Source organism: Tyto alba, unplaced genomic scaffold, assembly GCF_018691265.1.
Source record: "Tyto alba isolate M040663 unplaced genomic scaffold, T.alba_DEE_v4.0 Super-Scaffold_8, whole genome shotgun sequence".
NCBI lineage: Eukaryota > Metazoa > Chordata > Aves > Strigiformes > Tytonidae > Tyto > Tyto alba.
This window is the reverse complement of record NW_024881329.1, coordinates 8,559,834-8,578,617: the sequence shown is the minus strand read 5'-3', so window position 1 is coordinate 8,578,617 and position 18,784 is coordinate 8,559,834. Positions and strand designations below refer to the sequence as shown.

The following is an 18,784-nucleotide window of genomic DNA, read 5'->3' as shown; positions in this document are numbered from 1 at the left end:
CTCAGATCTTTCTGGGGTCAGTGAAAAGAAGTGCTCTGGGCTCAGAGCATGGGTAGGCGTTAACAACCCTAAACCCAGGCAGTCTCAAACGCCCTGCCCCTGCATCCAGCCTCCCTCCCCGTGGCCTGGGCCAGTCGCCGGACACGACTGCCCCGGCCCCCAGCGGGGCCGCAGCCGCCCGGGAGCGGCGATGAGCGAACTCGCTCCCGCTGTGCTTCCCGAGCACCGCCCGCCCAAAACCGTGCTCTGAGCGCGCAGCCCCCGGCAGCGCCCTCACGGCGTAGGGGGCAGGGTCCCTGAGGGGAACCCGCCGGGGCTGGAACGGCAGGCGGCGCGCGCCGGGCCGGGCCCGCCCCCCCGCTTGCACCACCGGCATCACGTCATCCCCCGGGCCCAGGGCGCAGGCGCAGCATTGCGGTTCCCCTACCCGGGCCGCCCCCCCCCCCCCCCCCCCCCCCCGCGGGAACAGCTGGGGGCTGTACCCACAATGCCGTGCGGCGCTGCCCGCTCCGCTCCATCATGGAGGCGGCGGGCGCAGCTGGCGCAGCCCCGCCGCCCGGCGCCGCCCGGGCCCGCACCCGCTGAGCCCCGCGCACCCCTCGGGCTCCAGCATGAGCGGCGGCAGCGGGGGCGGCTCCTCGGCACCCGGCCGCTTCGCCGACTATTTCGTGATCTGCGGGCTGGACACCGAGACCGGGCTGGAGCCGGACGAGCTCTCCGGTGAGTGGCCGCGGGCTCGGGGGGCGGCGGCCGCCGTTAGCGGCCGGGCCGGGAGGCGGCAGCTCCGGAGGTGGGGTCCGGCCTCGCCCCCACCCCGCGCCGCGGACCCCGGGCGGCCCCGGGGCGCTGCGGGGGGAGCCGCCGCCGCCCCCGCCGCGGGCAGCGCTTCTGCCCGCGTAGCTGCGCGGGCGCTGGGCGTGCAGAAGCGCCGGGCTGCGCGCAACCGTGCGTTTGTAGGAGTGCTCTGAACTTCTCCAAAAACCCGAGGGAGTGCCGCTTTTAAACGGCCTGCTCGAGGTGGAGGTTGTGTGGCGGTGGTGATGGCATTACATTAGGTCATCTCTGGCTTCACAGCGATCTGCTGCGCTCTTTTCGGAGCTTGGTTGCATTTATCAACTTTCGGTCAGGCTCTTGGACACTTGAAACACGCAGGTAGTCTTCATGAATCAGATTTTGGAGAGAAAGTGAAGACTTTTTGCCTATTTTGTATTAAGTTTTGTTGCAGCATAGGATAACGATTCTCTTCCTGCCGTATCAAATCGCATTAGCGAGAAATTGTTAGGTGAGAGTGTCTGCACCAAATATGCATCTAAACCATATCAGTCTGTCCCACAACACTGTATCAAACCTGCGTTTTTAAGGTTAAAAATCTGGTCTTTGTTTTAGCAACACCTTGTTTCAGGTTTAGGTTCACTGTACTGGCTTCAGTTAAATTAGATTGTTGCTCAGTGTCTTTAACTGTTCAGAAAGATACAGAAATGTGATGGTGAACACCAGACCGAACATCAGTACTTATTTTGTGTATTTGGGTGCAGAACTTGACCAATGATATGTTTTTTCCTTTTTTTTTTTCCCCAATTAGCTTTTTTTTGTAAGAGGTTATGAGAGTTTTTTTACATCATTGTATTTAACATCCCCCTCCCCAATAAACACTTGTTTTTTGCAGAGTGAAATTTCTGTTATTAGATCCAACTTCTTACATTGAACTCTTCTGAACTTTGGCTATGATGGAAACTTTCCTTCTTTTCTTCCCTTTTAATGACTTCAAACAAAATTTCTTATCTGTCCCTCGTGCTGAGCAGTACCTTACCCTAAAAGAATTCATGTTTGTCTAATGTTAAAATAACTGTAGACTACAATTTGAGACTTGAAGAGTGAATACAGCATAATGGTCTGCTCTATAATGGCCTTTTAAATTACAGCATCAACTTACTTTAAGAAATCTAGAAGAACAAAATACAATACAATTTCATTGAAGGTATGTGAGGCCCCACAGATTTCTCTTGATTAAATCACAAGTAAACAAAATTTCTGGGTTGGAAACAGATTCTGATGATAATTTTGTCATTCATTTACGATCTATTTATTTGTATAATGTGGTGCAAGGCACGATCAGTAATATTCCCTGATCTTGATAGGAACATGAATAAGTGGCCTCACATAATTAAATTTAAAATCAGCAGTGTATTACTTTGAGCTAGCTGTCCAGTAGTAAACTGGAAGACATCAGTGCCTTTTCTAAAATATTCTGTCAGAGTGCACAGGTCTGAAAGCTGGAGCATGATGTTTTTTCTGTATTTGCTTTCCCGGTCAAGGACTACATCTGTAGTATATAAAGCTGTAGCATGCAATGTATCCTGGACTCTGATATTCCACCGTGATACCGTAATGGTGTTGCTTGTGATGAGATGTGGGTTTTGGGGGAAAATAGGTTTTAGTATTTATGGGGGAGACGGGGTTTTGTGTGACTTGAGGAAAGGGTTTAAAAAAAGAGGGGAGGAAACAAGGGGGAGGAGGGTAAATCTATGATAACGTCACAGCGTATGAGCTAGCTGGAATTCCGGTGCATTTTCTTGAGTTTGTTGTGTTATTAATAATGCATGATCACGTGACTGATAATGCTTTCAAATTGTGTCTCAGGTTATAGCCTCTTCCAGTGTCCGCTGATAAAAATGGAAAGGGCCTCTGTTGATTTCAGTGGGTTTTGGATCAAGCTTTGAAACACTTTGTGCTTCCTGGAAGGCTTTCTTGTTTGAATGAAAGGGTTATTGTTCGCTGTTGTGTGGTTGTTTTTTTTTTTTCTTCTTCTCATTTGTGTTCCGAACAACAGATTCTGAATCCTTGTACTGTTGAAACAATTCGTTTCATAAGCGTCCATTGTTGGGAGGGAGGCGCTGGCACTTCAGCTGGTGGGTGCCGGGTGGGGAGCGGGATGCTTCCCCCGCACGGGGAAGCCGGGCACAGCGTCTCTCCAGGGCTTTCCTGCGTCAGGGCTGCCGGAGCCCAGCCTGGCATGATGTCATCCCTACCCCACCGCCGCAGGGAGCCGGCAGTCGCTGCCGGGGCCTCTGAGGATGCTGCCGGCAGACTTTGTTCTCACCAAGCTAATGAAACTCTGTGTTTCAGGTATTCAGCCTTAATATTGAAGATGCAGCATTTTCTGCAGACTTATAAAAGAAGCATAATATCATGAATTGACGCTCAGTCTAGTTACTTAGCTTGAAGAGACAGCTCTAGTAGCGTTTTTCCTTTGTACGTTGGAAGCTTACTAAACAGCACAGCTGTAACACTTTTTCCTGAAAAAGTTACCTGGCTGATGGAAAATGTACAGTGTATGTATACATGTTTGTTTGCTTTTAATATAAAGACTGTATTTAAGACTTATTGGTTAGCATGGATTAAAGGTAGCATGTTCTCTATTGTTAGGGCTTCTTTATCCCCCATATTCAAGTCATCTGCTTATCCGAGCATCCTTTCTTATTTTGATAATTGTGTTCCCACTGGCTGACTTGTTAAAGCCGATAGAAAAAATGTACTAGGTGGTAGTGAAACAAAACAAACAAACAAAGAAACAAAACCCCCAAAACTGACTTAAACTTAAGTTTAATCCACTGTCAGTTGCTGAGCTGGACAAGAGAGGAGCTGACAGGCGTTTCCACGTTTCCAGATGGTATTGATATGCCAGAAGTGATGACAGAAATCTGTTAAGTATGCTGCAAAGGTCTGGTACAGGTACGTTTCCAACATACAGGAAATCACAGAATGGTTGAGGCTGGAAGGGACCTCTGGAGGTTGTTGAGTCCAGGCCTCTGCTGAGGCAGGGCCACCTAGGACCAGTTACTCAGGACTGTGTCCAGATGATTTCTGAATATCCCCAAGGATGGAGACTCCTCAGCCTCTCTAGGCAACCTGTGCCAGTATTTGGTCACCCTCACAGTGAAGAATTGTGTCCTGATGTTCAGATGGAGCTTCATGTGTTTCGTTCAGTTTGTGCCCATTGCCTCTGGTCCTGTCACAGGGTACCATGAAACCAGCCTGGCTCTGGCCTATTCGTACCCTCTCTTCAGGTATTTCTATACATTGACTTTCCACTGAGCCTTCCTTTCTGCAGGCTAAACAGTCCCAGCTCTCTCAGCCTTTCCTCATATGAGAGATGCTCCACGTCCTTAATCATCTTTGTGGCCCTTTGCTGGGCTCTCTCCACTATGTCCATGTCTCTTGGACTAAGGAGAGCAAAACTGGCTACTAGTACTCCAGCTGTGGCCTCACCAGTACTGAGTAGAGGGGAAAGATCACCTCCCTCGACCTGCTGACAATGCTTTGACAAATGCAGCCTGAGATACCATTTGCCTTCTTTGGAGAAAGGGCACATTGCTGGCTCATGGTCAACTTTGTGTCCGCCAGGAAATAATGAAATACATCAACTACCAAAAAACTTCTTTGTGTAATATAACTTATTGTAATGCTGCAACATTATGATAGGGTTTCTTAATTTAGGTTGTATGACTATGCCCTGGAAAGGTAATGAGAATGAATTCGTGCTTCATCTCATCTTTCAACTGGAGTCCCTTAGTGCTGAGCTAGTTGGATGTGCTCTGAATGATGGTGGAAATACTTGCACTATATGGAATTGTTGTAGTTTTTGTTCTATGTTCTTTTTCACTAAAGATTTTGTTTTCTTTTCCTCCTCTGTGGTGTGTTAGTTTTTAACAATCACTTGCCAGTAGAGCTTGTTTGTGATTGTATCTGGGAGTTGCTATTCTGAAATACAGAACTCAGACCAAATATATGGACACCAGACTCTAATCTAAGGTGTTCTGTTGCACATGCCTTAGGAGGCTTGAATGTCATATTATAAATACGATAATAGTTAATTCAGAAATAGCAGTGTTACAAAGGAGAAATAGTGATAGAGTAGTACCTCTATTTCTTTCTGCCTTTCTTCCCAGTCTGGGCTGGTCTTTTAAAGTTTGGTCCAAAAATTAATTTATTCAGTAGATGGGCTTGTGTTCCTCTTGCCAAGGCCCTTACCATGGTGCTTTGAGTTGTTTGTCTGATCGTGAGCTTCATCCTTAGAGGAAGAGAAAATGAGAGTTAGGTGAAGCCCATGTGTCCAGGAAATATCCTTCCTGTATGTAGACACCCTTCGTCTGCCATTTCAGAATCCATATTAGATCTCCTTTCACTCTAGTATATGATGGTGTGATACCATTTTAATTATTCCTCATCTCTCATACCTTTTTTTGTATTTTGTTTTTAATGGTGTTAAGGCAAGATATGTGTGTGTGTAGATTATGTAGCATAACAGGGCTGTTTATGAGAAAGGCATCTATATGTTGGCACAGTAGCCACTTTATAAGTGCTGGTGTATGAAATTCTAAAGGTAGACGATACCTGGTATGTAGTATTCTCCTAGCTCCAGTCAAAATTAATCTTACAAATTGATATTAGAGCAAGTGCTTCTCCTCACCAGTAAAATAGAGATGTCTCATCTCATCCCTCTGTCTATACTTGAAATGTCATTATTTGTCTATTTTGTTAGATTCAGATTTAAAAGGACAGTTTATCTTCATATGTTTCCTGTTGGTAGGGTTTATTTTAACAGCACTATGTATCAATATAAACTTTTAAAAAATATGGGTGTGATGAAATGATTGAAGGCATTTGTCACACATCTAAACCAATAAATTGTTTAGTATTTCAGAATTGGGGTAGTAGTTTCCTTTGTGGTAGTCCATGTAGTAAAGCTGTTATCAGCACTTGTGTTAGTTTCCAAGTTCAGCAGACTTAAATAGTTGCAGGCTTTTATTTTGCCTCAGAGTTATTTGTATGGGGTGGCTAAAGGGAAAGAGAAGAAGAAGAGCAAGCTTAATTTAAATTAGCGGGTGTAATTTTCTGACTGACATGTGACCTGTTTTGTATTTTCCTCTTTTGGGCATTTTTATCTTGGAATTAAGACATGACATTTGGGGTTGGAGCCAGCTGTGATTCTTGCAGTGAAGCTCTTCTTCAGTACTGTTTATTCCTTGTGTAAATAGGATGTAAATTTCTCTATATTTGTTGTGGTAGTAGTACCAACACTTGCTGCAGAAGTGAATTGCATTGGTGGAAGCTATTGCTTGATTTTTCCAAAGGCTGAAGAATTCTATGATTCTGGGGTTTTGTTTTGTTTTTGTTTTGTTTTTTTGACTCTCTTCCACTCTTCGTCCATGATAGGGATGGTATCGGTGCAATCTTCCCACAGTCCCCTAATGGTGTGCCTCTTCCCTTGTGGATTCATTCTGAGACTGAAAGGGAGGTTTTTCAGTTTCTTTGCTCCTCTGAGGTTGCTAACCAAGGTGTTAACTCTGTGGGGGGCCTCTCCAGTAGCACCAAAGCTGAGACCACACACTATTTTCACAGAGGTCACTGTGGACAGGCAGTAGATAGCAACAACTTTTGGCTGGATTTACACTGGTGCATGTGAAACATTTTAATCCAGATAATAGTTTATTCCGCTCCTCCCTACCCCCTCTATCTTTTCCCAAGAAGCTGGAGCTGTTTGCCGTGTTTGAGTGCCAAAAAGATCTTTTGTCTCTTTGGGAACTGAGGCAGACGTGCTAGGGTAGCTGATATGTAGAATAAAGAATGGGAGAGATGATGTAAGGGGGAAGCAGCTGTACTTTGCTGAACTACATTTAAAGCCACAGTTTATTAGGCGGTGTCTTTATAATGCCAATCTTGTGATTATAATTTTTGTATTTTAGGTTAAACTGAGCTGTGTGCTTTATAGAATCATCCCCTCAAAACCCCCAAAACACTTCATTCTTCCACCCTTCAGTATTCATTTACAAATCCAGCTTATTTGGAGGATAAAAGTTAGAGGTTCTTGATTTGAGAATAGAGTAAAGTTGCTAAAACAGTGTTTAAAGAATTAAAGTTTACAAGTTTGACTTTTGAAGCCTTTTAAAAAAGCCATGTTAATTTCACCTTATTAGAGCAAGGCATACCTGCAAAAATGGGTTGATTTGGCTTTTTGTTCCTTTGGGGTTTTTTGTGTTGTTTTGTTTTCTTTGCAGTTTCTTTTGCAAGAGAGAAACTACACAAAGAGAACATCTTAAATGGATTGCATTGGAAGTACTGCCATTTGCAAATAATAAAACTTCACTTTTTTTCTACATAATCTTCAAATTATTGATCCTGTAGTTATAAAACACTACAGATGTTTTTATCTGCCTTTTGACTTAGCCATGTCCTACTTGAGTATTCTTGGTAATGACTTCTCATATTTGTCTTTTGAATTCCTTCTAACCTGCAGGGCTTATATAGCAGAAATAATGCACATGAAGTGACAGTGTCAGAAGCAATTACTTACTGATGTATGTTGTGTAGTAATTAGTCTCTCTGAATTTCTTGACAACCCTTTCAGACTTGTGGTTTGTAGTTATATTTGTAGCAAACTGGAATGTTAACCCTGGGAGGCTTAAAATACTATTACACAGAGAAATTATCAAGCATTTCAGCACAAACTGATGAATGATGAAGAATTTACTTGGAGTGCTTCTGCTCAAGGCTTGATTCTTAGTCTTTCCAGGAAAATGCTAGTTTGCTTATGGTTTGATGGGCAAAAGACCTTTAGTTTGAAATTTTCCTGTAGAATCGTAGGGTATTGCCTTTTTGTTTTGTTTTGTTTATTTTTTTTTTTTTTTTTACTGGTTGTATGATCAGCCACCATCAGGTACAATGTGTACATTTGCACTGAGTCATTTACATATTGATAATGAAGCATCTTGAGAAAGAAACTTTATTGCATTTCACAGATAAGTGATCTGCAGACAGATAATATGGCAGTCTTAAGCAACCTTTTAGTTTTCAGATATAGCAATATTTCAGTGTTTGAGTGAAGAAAAAAGGTTGGGTTTGCAGAAACAGGTACTCTTTTGGCATAACTTCAGGTGAGTTTGGAAAAGTTTTTTTGCAATTGTAGTTACTGCTGCTTGTGTCTAAAGTTGCACTCTTGCAGAAATATGTGGTCAGAGATCTTGAGGTTGCTGCAATGTACCGATCTGTGCATTGTTTCTATCTCCTACAAGCATAAATTTTTCTGAGCTATTCTACTATTTGCATACATTACTTATTCTTCCTTAACTTGCTACTTTCTGCAAGCTCCCTTACCAACTGTTGTTTCCTGATTTTGCTCCCCAAGCCCAGCACTGTCCTACTGAGCTGTCATCAGAATTGCATTGGGGAAGAGGTAAGTCCCTTAAGTTAACAAGGTCAGTGCCAGCTCTAACCAGCCTAAGACTGTCATGTCCCTTTCTGTCTCTTTTATGTGTGTGGTCTGGGAGCTTGAAATGTGAAATAACTCATTCAAAAGTTTTGCTGAAGGCTGGCAAATTTTCTGTTTTCCAGTATCTCAGTCATTTCTGAGAATGAATCTGGCAGAGATTTTGGGTAGCCCAGGACAATCTAACTGTAGGTAGTTGTGGTGTCCCCCCCAGCCCCGTCCCTACTGTGGTCGTGTGCTCCTGCCTCCTTCCCCTGCATGAGCACTAGCTAGTCCCGTTGGACGGGGTTCAGCGTAGCGGGTTCCAGGGAGCACCAGGCCTCGGTGGGAGGAAAGAGGTTGGTAACGCACAGCCCTTGATTGAATTGTCATAGGCGCCCTGAAGCACAGCTCTGTTGGAGGCCATATTCAAAAAGTTCTTTAGACTGAAATCCATGTGAATGATCTGCAGAATGCTGACCTGACCTCTGAGGGGTTTGTGATCCAGAGGGTGCAAGTTACCTGTGCTCTGTGAGGTCGCTTTCACGCTGCGAGGTCATCGCAGGCGGTGAGCGTTGGATTGCTGCCACAGTGTTGATGTCTCCCCTGGAATTATGCTCAGAATCCACCAACTAACCTTCCCTACCCAGAGGTCTGCCTTTGCATGTCTTAGCAGCCTTGAGAAGGGCTGCCGTTTCACAGGTGAGGCCTTATAAACAGGGCCTAATCTTGGCTTGGGAAATGAAGGAATCGGGACGTAACCACTGAGTGAGGTGAATTGAATGTTCTTTTGATAATTCACTCCACAAATAGTCCTGACTCTATTATGCATGAGTGACCAAGCGTGCTCTGGGAGGTACTTGTGTGGTATGTATGTGTGAGGGGGGTATTTGGGTTTTTTATTTGTGTGTCTTTTCTTTCCCCTTCATATAAAGTCTTCCACAGTTAAAACTATATGTAACATAATGTTTTGTTTCCTTCAAGCTCGACCAGAGAAGGGATTTATTCCATAATCTTGGTTCTGTAGAACCTCAAGCCATCATCTTTTGTTTATGACTTTGAACAAAGGGGTGATACACAGTTAGAATGGTTAACTTGGACTTGTGATTTGTGTTTTCAGGACTGAGTAAAAGTACTGGACTTTGTTCTTCCTGTTCTAATCAGATTTTCATATTGAAAACATTTTTTTTTTTTTTTTAACTAAACATGAATCATGCCTTGTGAAGAAGGAAGGTAAGCTTGATATGGTGCATGTTAATGGAAGAAAGCTCAAGAGAAATGGTTGGTGAGAGGATAAAAAGGGTATAGCCAGAGCTAAGATAAACCTCAGAGTTTGTCATATCTGTTGACCAAACTGTCAGCATATCTGATTAATTTTCTGGTATTAGAAATCACTTCAATTTTAAAAATAGGAAAAAACCCATCAAGCAACTTGATGACTTCCTTACAGGGTATTTTTTTTTTGGGGGGGGGACGGGGAGAAGGGTGTAAGTCCTTATTAAGGCAGGTTACTGCAAAACACTATTTTTAAAAGTTAGATAACAAAGTGAACATACTGGACAGGACTCATACACTTGGATGGTTGTATAGGTGAGCTTTTTGTATTTTGCTGACCTGTGTGTGTCACTGGAACCTGCTTGAAAGGCTTCACATGCGTTTTAAAATATGGCTTTCCTCTTCAATGCAAAACCTCAGTGGTATCCCAGAACAATAGAAATACTTGGTTGAAGGGCTGGATGGATGCTTCAGTAACATTTGGTCCTTGTGTTTTTACACAGATGTGTTTCCGTTAGTTGTCAGAGATGGAGTTGAAGGGCAACAGGAGCGCAAAAAGTAGGGACATTTAACTGGATGGGACACATCACTGTACAAGGAGATCAACCATGGTTCAGGAGGGCTGGCTGAGGTGGTCTGTGTGTCTGTTTGCTCAGGCTTTCCCAAAGCAGTCTCACTGGGTCTGCCAATCTGATATGGGCATGAGGAGAACAGATGATTTCTATATTAAATATACTTAAAATACACTTATCTCCACTTCTGTTTTATATTTCTAGTACAAGTGAAAGAATTGTGTTCTATTCTGAAGATAAGCCACCCTTTTCCTTTCGTAGTGTCTTCTGTTGTATGTGTTTCAGATCTACTGTGTAATGGAAATGGCACCGCCCCCCCCCGGCCCCCATGGTTGAGAACATGGCTATCATTGTAATTGTGAGTGCTGCTTCTGTTTAGTTGGAGACAGACTTAAATATCTTTCTCTGAGTCTTTTTGCTGTGGCTAAAGCAGAAAAGTAGTTTAGTGAAACAATTCTGTTTTTAAGAACATTTCCTTGAAAATTTCTGTCAGGCAGTCTTGATGAAAATACATTGTCTTCCTGTGTTACATGCAAAATAGTAAAAAAATCAAACCAAACCAAAACAACCCCCCCACCACAACAGAACAGAAACCCAACACCCCAAAAAATGGTTTAGGATGCTTTTAAAGATGCAGGCTGAAGACTTTTGGGGAGATTTTCTTGTTAATTTCTTAAAAAGCTGCCTTAGGTGCTTGATTGTTTCTTCTGCCACTTCCCTGTTCCACCTCTTCCCGCCTCCCTTGAAATGGTACCAGAAAAATAAAAACAAAAGCTTTTGGTTTCCTGACCTTACAATCACAGAATGCAGATGTCCTCAGCTGTTTTTCTGTGGTGCTTTAAATTCATTGTTGCAACATTTGAAACTATTCCAGAGTGTGTGTGGCAATATGTTTTGTTACCAACTAGATGAATGCTGAAATTCAAATGATGAATGGATATCTATTAACTCCTAAATTTTCATTTGCCATAGAGGGTTTGGAAGAATTTATGCTATTGAAGCAATGGATGATCAAGAGATTATTTGTATCCAGTGGATTTTGCACTAAATATCCAGTTAGTGAAATGAACTCTTGTTTTTTTATTTCAGTTCACAGTGAGAATTCGTGTTACAATTATTGAATTCTGGAAAGCAAAAGAAAATGGGAAAACAACAGGGTCTCTTACAGTCAACAGATGAGAGCTAACTTGTCTCTTTGTCCTTCTCGCCTTTTTAGCAGCTGGAGGAGGAGGAATTGTATTGTCCACTGAATGTTCAAATGCATATTGTATGCTGAAAGGAATGTGTTCTCATGGGATTGGGATCAGGGATTGTTACAAACAAGTTTGGGTTCCTTAGATGACAAACAGGCTAAAGAAAAAAAGAGAGCCTTTCATCACTCTGGTTATTTTCTTCCTCTTCTCTGTACTTCCTCTAAAGAAAGTCCTTCAACTTTTACAGATGAAGGATGGCACTCCACCCAACATCTATTTCAGCTGCACTTAAGATAGGTACCTAAGTAGAGAGCAGTGTGTCCATAATGCATATTTGCACCTTTGTTTTAGAAAGGCAGACAGTGGACTTTTTTACCTTTTAGCTCTTTTGTCAGGGAAAGTAGAGCAGTTACTTGCAAAAACAATTTTTTAGATGATGAACTCCCAGATGTGAAAATCATAGGTTGTAGATCTGTTACAAACCCAATGGAGTGACAGCCACTAGAGACAGGGATTGAGCCCCCTGATTCATTAGAGGCAGTGAACGAAACCCCTGATTGCGGTTGCTTGAACAGCAGTGCTGCAGTAAAATGGAAGTGGTCCTGAAGATTTTCTCATATGAATAACCTGATCCACTTCAAAAACTGTTAATGTCCCAATTCCAGTAGCAAATTAACTGGTCTAACCACCACTTCAGTTTGTGCTATGCCAGGTGTTCTTGGCAATAGGGGGAAGGGGGGATAGAAGTGCAGGACAGAGGGTTTATGTGTTTTAGGATAAAAGGGAAGAATTCTTTCTTGTGTATATCCGAGGAAGAGGTTTGCTGGGGAAGGGAGTCCTCTCTAATGAGAAGTACGTGCAGTTCTGCTTAAGGAGGAGGAACTGGAAGGAAGGAAGCAAGTAATAATCTGAAGGCATTTGTGCATTGATGGAGTGGCTGTTGCTTACAGATTTGGCAGCTGCAGCTTTTCTTGAATCATGCTTTTTATTCCAAGAATTCTTGTTTAATGAATATCTTACCTTAGTCTGCCAAACTTTGGATGTTTATTTCCTACATTGTAGAGGGTTTTTTTTTGTAGATATATATAGTTTAATATTTGTTAAAGAAGGAAGTGGAGAAACTTACTGTTTTGTTTTGACTTTAAAATAAACTTTGGCTAATTATTAGTATATTAATAGCTCTCTAGGTATGTATTAGAAGGGCTTTTCAATATTAGAATATGGGGTTCTGAAAAATCAGAATGGTATTGCTCTCCAGAAGGCTAGATCTGGGGATTTTGCTTTTTTCTTTTCTTGTCTGTTTTTTAAGGGCTAGAATGGATCAGCAGATTGCCATCTCGTTTCATGTTTAGTACAGTACAGGCCATATAATTTAATTACTTGTTTGATTATCCCAGTTTTGCTCTTAAGACTTAGAATATTTGATCATTTCCATTGGAAATTTCCAAATTTTCAGTGGAAATACAGCCAGTCTTATTTTTAACGGAATTCTTTTGCCTTTGATTTTTAAGATATTCATTCTTGGTTTGTCTGTCTTTCGATATCTGTGTGCATCTTAAGCACCTGTATTTGCTTTTACAATGTAACCAGGTCAACTATTGGTCATCTGTCAGTTTGACTAATCAAGAAGTCCTCAAATCTCTCTGTACATACCACCTCTTCCCCTGAGTGCTCCTTTCCTGCCCCCCCCCCACCCCTTTCCCTCATTTGCATCATACTTCCATCCTTTCTACTGTGTGGATTCCAGAAATAGCGCACTATCTGTTTTGCCAGCCAACTATATTTATTTGGACTTGGACCATGAATTTTAGAGCTGAAGTAATTTTATGCTCAGTAAATGTAATTATTTACCTTAATATCTATAGCCTTACTGTGTGTACTGAGAATGATTGCTGGCTGAACCAGGAATCCTACTGCTGGTTTTACATTAACTTAATTCTAAATGTGTTGTGGCCTGCTGTTATTCTTGTATCTTTGGAAACAATTCAGGCTTTTTTTCCCCCATGTGTTAGGTGCTTTGACAGGCATTTTATTGCAGTTACTCTGTTTTCACCCAAAATCCAAGAATGAAAAAGACTGTTTTCAAAATGTCCTATGATGTCCATTTTCACCTAAGTATGGCTTTGTGCTATATTTTTTAATTGAAAGCAGGATATAATTAGTCTGTTCTCTGGATAGCATTTATACATCATGCACTGTTCAAATCCCCTTGCTGGCTGCCTTCTGACTTGGAAAAACCTCCACTCTTTACCTGTCATGATCAGCTCAGTCTCAAGCCCCCACCCTGCACAAGTTGGGATGACTCCCACCACTGCAAGATTCTTTTAACTGTGGTATAGAAGCTGCAGAGGTAAAGGGTATGGCTGTGGGGTTCTGTAGGGTCTTCTGGATCCTAAGTTCAGTTTCTCCAGCGTACTGCATAGTACAGGAGAGGTGCCCTAAGTGTATGGCTCATAGTTTCTGTTGCTGGTACAGACTCTCATTGTTCTTACTCATCTACTTAATTACAGCAATATGACTGTTTTATGTTGAAGCTGTTTTATATTTACTTCATTAAGACATTAATTTTAATGGCAGCAGAAATCACATATACAGCCTCTGTATACTAAAAGATTCTTCTAAGAGTATCCTTATGTGGAAAATACAAGATTAATGCTTTGATTGCATGCTATCTAATATTTTTTATTTGAAGATGTCATGTATACAATAAATGTACACCAAGACCAAAGGAACTGAATTAATAACAGGCTGTATCACAAGAATTTAAAGAAGCTGCTTGGCAGGGTGAAACCAACAAACCACTTAATCAGAATCAGTAGAGCTTTATGGATGTCTTTGTTTTGTAATTACTTTGAGCAGATCAGTGACTTGATGAGCAAATGAAGGTGGCAGTATTAACAATTCTTTAAAATCAGTGTTGTGTGACCATTTAGTTATTTTATTGGGGACTTTTTATGGTAAATAGGGTAGCTTCTTCATCAACAGAGAAAGAAAATTAAGCTAGACTCTACCTCTGAAGTAGCTGCTCAAAGACTTTCTTCTAGCCAGTATGCAGGGAGAAGTTCCCATACAGTTCTTAGTCTTGTGTAATTTTTACGGTTGCAGCACTGCAGTCACTTGCTAAAAACTAAAACCAAATAGTGAATTGGCACCATATACAAAAGGCTGTGATTCAGTTTTTAAAAGTTTTGTTTTGAGAGTATCCCTGGCATTTTTTTGATCGTTTGCCCTTTCTAATTAAGGATATCCTAAGCTACACAGTACTGTTCTGTACTAGGTAGAACTTATTACATGAATGGAAACTTTGCATGGCATGGTGTAGGTTACAAAGAAGAATGCATTGCTTGATGTTTTGAAGATAAAAAAAAAAATCTAGGGTTAGAAGCATACTTACAAAGAAACAAGCTACTCAGCAAGGAAAATCGAATTGTTACAATCATGTAGAAGTTTTCTTGTGAATTGGCATTAGAAATTTGAAAGCAATCCATCTGGATATGTGTTGCTTCTGTTGCTATAAGCTACCTGAAAGGATGTATATGTTTGGCAGGCATAGCTTGAATTTAAAGTGTGTGTATTAAGAGGTTTCAGTACAGATCTGGCTCATTTCATGACTACACATGAAGGTTTGATAGGAAATATGTTACTACTTAGCATAGTTACATGCAGCTAATAGTGATAGCAACCATAAATTGCACTCTCCTGTGGTTCAGGTTGTAAGCAGAACTTTGCAAATGCCATAGTCAAAAAAGGGAAGGGAATGGAGTGAGAGGTGTGTGTCTATGATGGTAGAGTTTTAAGTCAGATTTTCCAGCCCTTTAAAAAGGTCTTGTCTTCCTCTTTCGTTGAGAATTCAAAATTTCATCTTTCACATAGAGTAAATCCACTTTTCAGTTGAAACCTGTAGTACTTAAAACTGCAAATGCTATAACCTAGCCATTTTTCTTATTACTGTGTTGGGAAGACCTTTTTATTTTTTTTCTCCCCTCCTTTTCCTGAAGAGGAATACTGAAGGCAGTGAATCAGATTCTTCTTTGGGTAAATCAGGAAAGAGCTAAAATTAGACTTCCAGAATTCGCTCTTTTTATTCTTATTATCCCTCAAAGCTGAAGAAGACTTGGTAGATAGACTCTTGCAGGTTACTGAATCGAAGAATGCTTTAATTCATTCTAGTTTCTGTAACTTTTTTTTTTCTCTAGAATCTTGTAGAAAAGTGGTATCCATTGATATGGATAATTTAATTTCCAGAGCAATGCTGTGCTGCACAAGTTGGAAACTCCCATGTAGTATCTCTGTTTAAGTGCTAATTCTCATCAGACCATGACACAGATGCAGCTGTCTTCTGCTCACAGGTTGAGCAGCAAGAAAAGTAATACAGGTGAGAGCAGGGAGGAGCATAGAAATGAGAGCCAGAGAGGTTGCCAGCGTACACTACAGATCTACATTGTGATACAGCTTACATTCAGTATTAGGTGACTCAGTAAAATATCACTCAATAAAATGAGGTGTAGTTGCAGTACTTGGAGTGTATGCATTAGCTGTTCTAATGTGCAATTAGGAATTAGTAAATCCAAATTAGACATGTAGGCCAGCATCATTTAAGGTGGTATAAATATTGTTAGAACTGTTAGTCTGTCAAGCCTTAGGGTTCCATACACTGCAAATTGTATTAGATGACTGTTAGAGGAGTGGCATTGAGCTTCAATGCAGCTTTGAAAAGCAGCTGGTTTTAACTACATATTCCAACTAAATATAGTGTGCTTCAAATCTTTGGTCATCGTGAGGAGGTTTGTAGTTCCCTTTATGCATGCAGTACTGTCTATCAAATTCAGTTTACTGAAGCGATGTGAGAGGGAGGGGTTGGAGAATTACCTGCCTCTTGAGTGAGATTTAATCCAGTCAGTACTAAGTGTACCTCACTCTAGTCTGAGACTGCTTGCGAGCTGAGCTCTGCCTGCCATGGGAAGAGCTGGGCCAAGCCAGCAGTCTTGGTAGCAGCAGCAGTCGATGTCCTGGACTTCCCTCAGCCAGGGAGACTGCCTCAGAGGTGATGCCTAGCCGATGACTTCCCTTTTGATAAATAAGCTTACTCTAAGAATTTAAGTCTTTTATGCATGTCTTTTTAAATTACACGGTAACAAATAAGGAGAGAGCAATATAGGACTTTAATGAGGCTGACTGCCTACATAGTGTAATAGTGGGAATAGCTTGTTTTTGCCACAGTTCAGATGGATAAAATCTTTTCAAGTCACTGATTGCTATAGCATCTTCACTCTTTTTTCACCCTGTGGTGGAACCTTGGGGGGTTGATGAAGTGCGAAGGACAGGAGAGGAAGGAAAGGGCATTACCCGAGCCCTTGGTTGCTGGTGTTGAGGACTGTTACCTGGCATTGCCTGCAGGTGGGCAAGCTGGGCTGCAGGAAGAGCAGCTGCTTTAGGAGTTACTCAGTTATCCATGTTGATCATTAAACCTCTACTGTAGTCCCATGTTTTCTTCAGTGCACCAGTTTAAGAACTTCTCTGTCTGTGGTTTGGTCTTTGCTTCCCTTCTGTTACAAAGCGGTGGACATGGGCTAAAGTGGGTTAGTGAAATCTTTAACCCCCTCTTCATTTTCTAGTTATTTTTAGTCCAAATAATTTCACTGATCCTATTTTGAGTGGGATGCCATAGACAGTGTTTTTTTCAATGACAAACAAATTCTGAGATTCTCTGCTTCACTGCCATTCCTCTGCTAGTTGCAGCACTATGTCTCATGCTAAACTGGTGTTTGTGGATTTGTATAGTTCCTAGTGAAATTATGTTTCTCTGTGCTTTTATGATACTATTTACATTACAAAATACAATGGGATTCTTATTATTTTGAAGGTTTGATGTTGAGAAGCATATTGGCCTGAAACTTACGGAAGTATTCCTGTTTTTTTTCCTTTTTCCCTGGAGTTTCATATGTTTATGGATTGTATATGTTGTATGACACTTCCTGACAAATAATCGTATAGTTGTAGCTATTTGGTTACTGTTTCTGTTTTAAAACCAAATTGGTTGCAAGTTTGTAGTCTATGGGGTGGTTTGTATCTTCAATTTTGTAGAGCTTTTTGGATGCTGTGATGAACAGCGGAGTGATAATGTGTATGTGAGGATCATCAAATGTGTTTAAAAAGCCTCCCTAGTCTTCGGCAGGCAATACAGTGTTCCATTGAGAAAAAAAAATAATCTCTTTTACATGGAACTTGGACAATAGAAATAAATTATTTACAGAGAAATCATGTTTGAAGACCTCTTTATTGTAACTCGGATCAGTAAGGGAAGTACTTTCCAACCATCACTTCTGCTAGAGGAGAGGAACATTACGAAAAGGATGATCTGAAGATTGCAGTCCTTTGATAGTTGCTAAGTGTGGAAACTTGTACTCACTCTGAAACTTGTGGGATACATCATATTTTTATCAGTTTATCTTGTACATCTTCATTTTCTCAGTTCTAGAATAAAATTGTCCGTTTTTGCTGATGGGTTTGTCTCCTGCATTTGTTAAACCTGCTCTTGTCTTCAGTGTTTTTATTAAAACCATTTCAGTTAGTACGGAGTTAATCAGATGCCTAATTCACACACAGACAGATCTTGAAACCCTGAGTTGTTTTTGCCTGCTGGAGATGTGCTGCAGTTGGTATTTTGCTGGAGCAGAGTGTTTGTGTTTGAGACTTCTAACTGATCATAAATTTAGAAATTTAGAGTTAATTGCTTTTTGACTCTGGGTATAAGTAAATACTGTTTGTGATTTTTTTTTTTTTTTTTTTTTTTTTCTCTGTCTCTTGATGGCTATCTAGTGACAACCACTAGCTACTTAGTGAGAGAAGTGTAGGGGGAGCCAAGGCGATGGACTCGCTGGTCTCAGGTTCTCTTGAGTTCTAGTGGCAGGAATAAAGTGTAGCCAGTGTCCTTGAGTAGCACAGATAACCTTTCTGTTCCTGAGTTGAACTTTCCAGGTGTTGTTGGTGAGCTGTCACTGAGATACCCTGCCCTATCAGCATCTTTAGAAGTCAGCATTGCCCAATCTGAAGGTCCAGTGGTTTGTTCTGTTATATGCATGAAGGTTTTTACAAAAAGAGATAGCTGGACATGGAAGACGCTGCTGCTGTGAAAGAAAATGAGCGTCACACTTGTGTGGAAGTCAACATGACAAATACAGTATCAGAGTTGAGTGGCTCTAGAAAAGAAATGTAATATGGAGGCACTCTGGCAAGAGCAGTGTCTGTGCAACAGTTAGGTTGTTTGATGAATTACAGGAAGGCGTGTAAGTGTTGCCTTACATTTCTGTCTGGATCAGGACTCGATGGGTTTCCTGAAATCGATTTTAGTACTTTCATTAATTAGTGTGTGTTTTGGACAGTGTCTCTTCAGAGGAGATGGAGCAAGACTTCTTAGAAGATATAAGCATCCATTTGGTGTTAGGGTTTTGGATTTTTATCAGAAGGGAAGAGCGGCATCATGTAATTTCCAGTATTAA

General features: G+C 41.4%; 1 protein-coding gene across 6 annotated transcripts in view; it reads left to right on the top strand.

Moving 5' to 3' along the window:
- The first annotated feature begins 475 nt into the window (after positions 1-475).
- Positions 476-18,784, top strand: part of DENND5A (DENN domain containing 5A) — a 72,148-nt gene continuing 53,839 nt past the window's right edge. For 4 of the 6 annotated variants that reach the window (XM_042784773.1, XM_033006810.2, XM_042784771.1 and 1 more), the window contains exon 1: positions 476-720. In XM_042784773.1, the coding sequence (XP_042640707.1) occupies positions 612-720 (109 nt within the window). In that variant the 5' untranslated portion in view covers positions 476-611. Of the gene's footprint in view, positions 721-8,185; positions 8,234-18,784 lie in introns of all 6 variants that reach the window. The other 2 variants (XM_042784770.1, XM_042784768.1) reach the window with 1 other exon arrangement.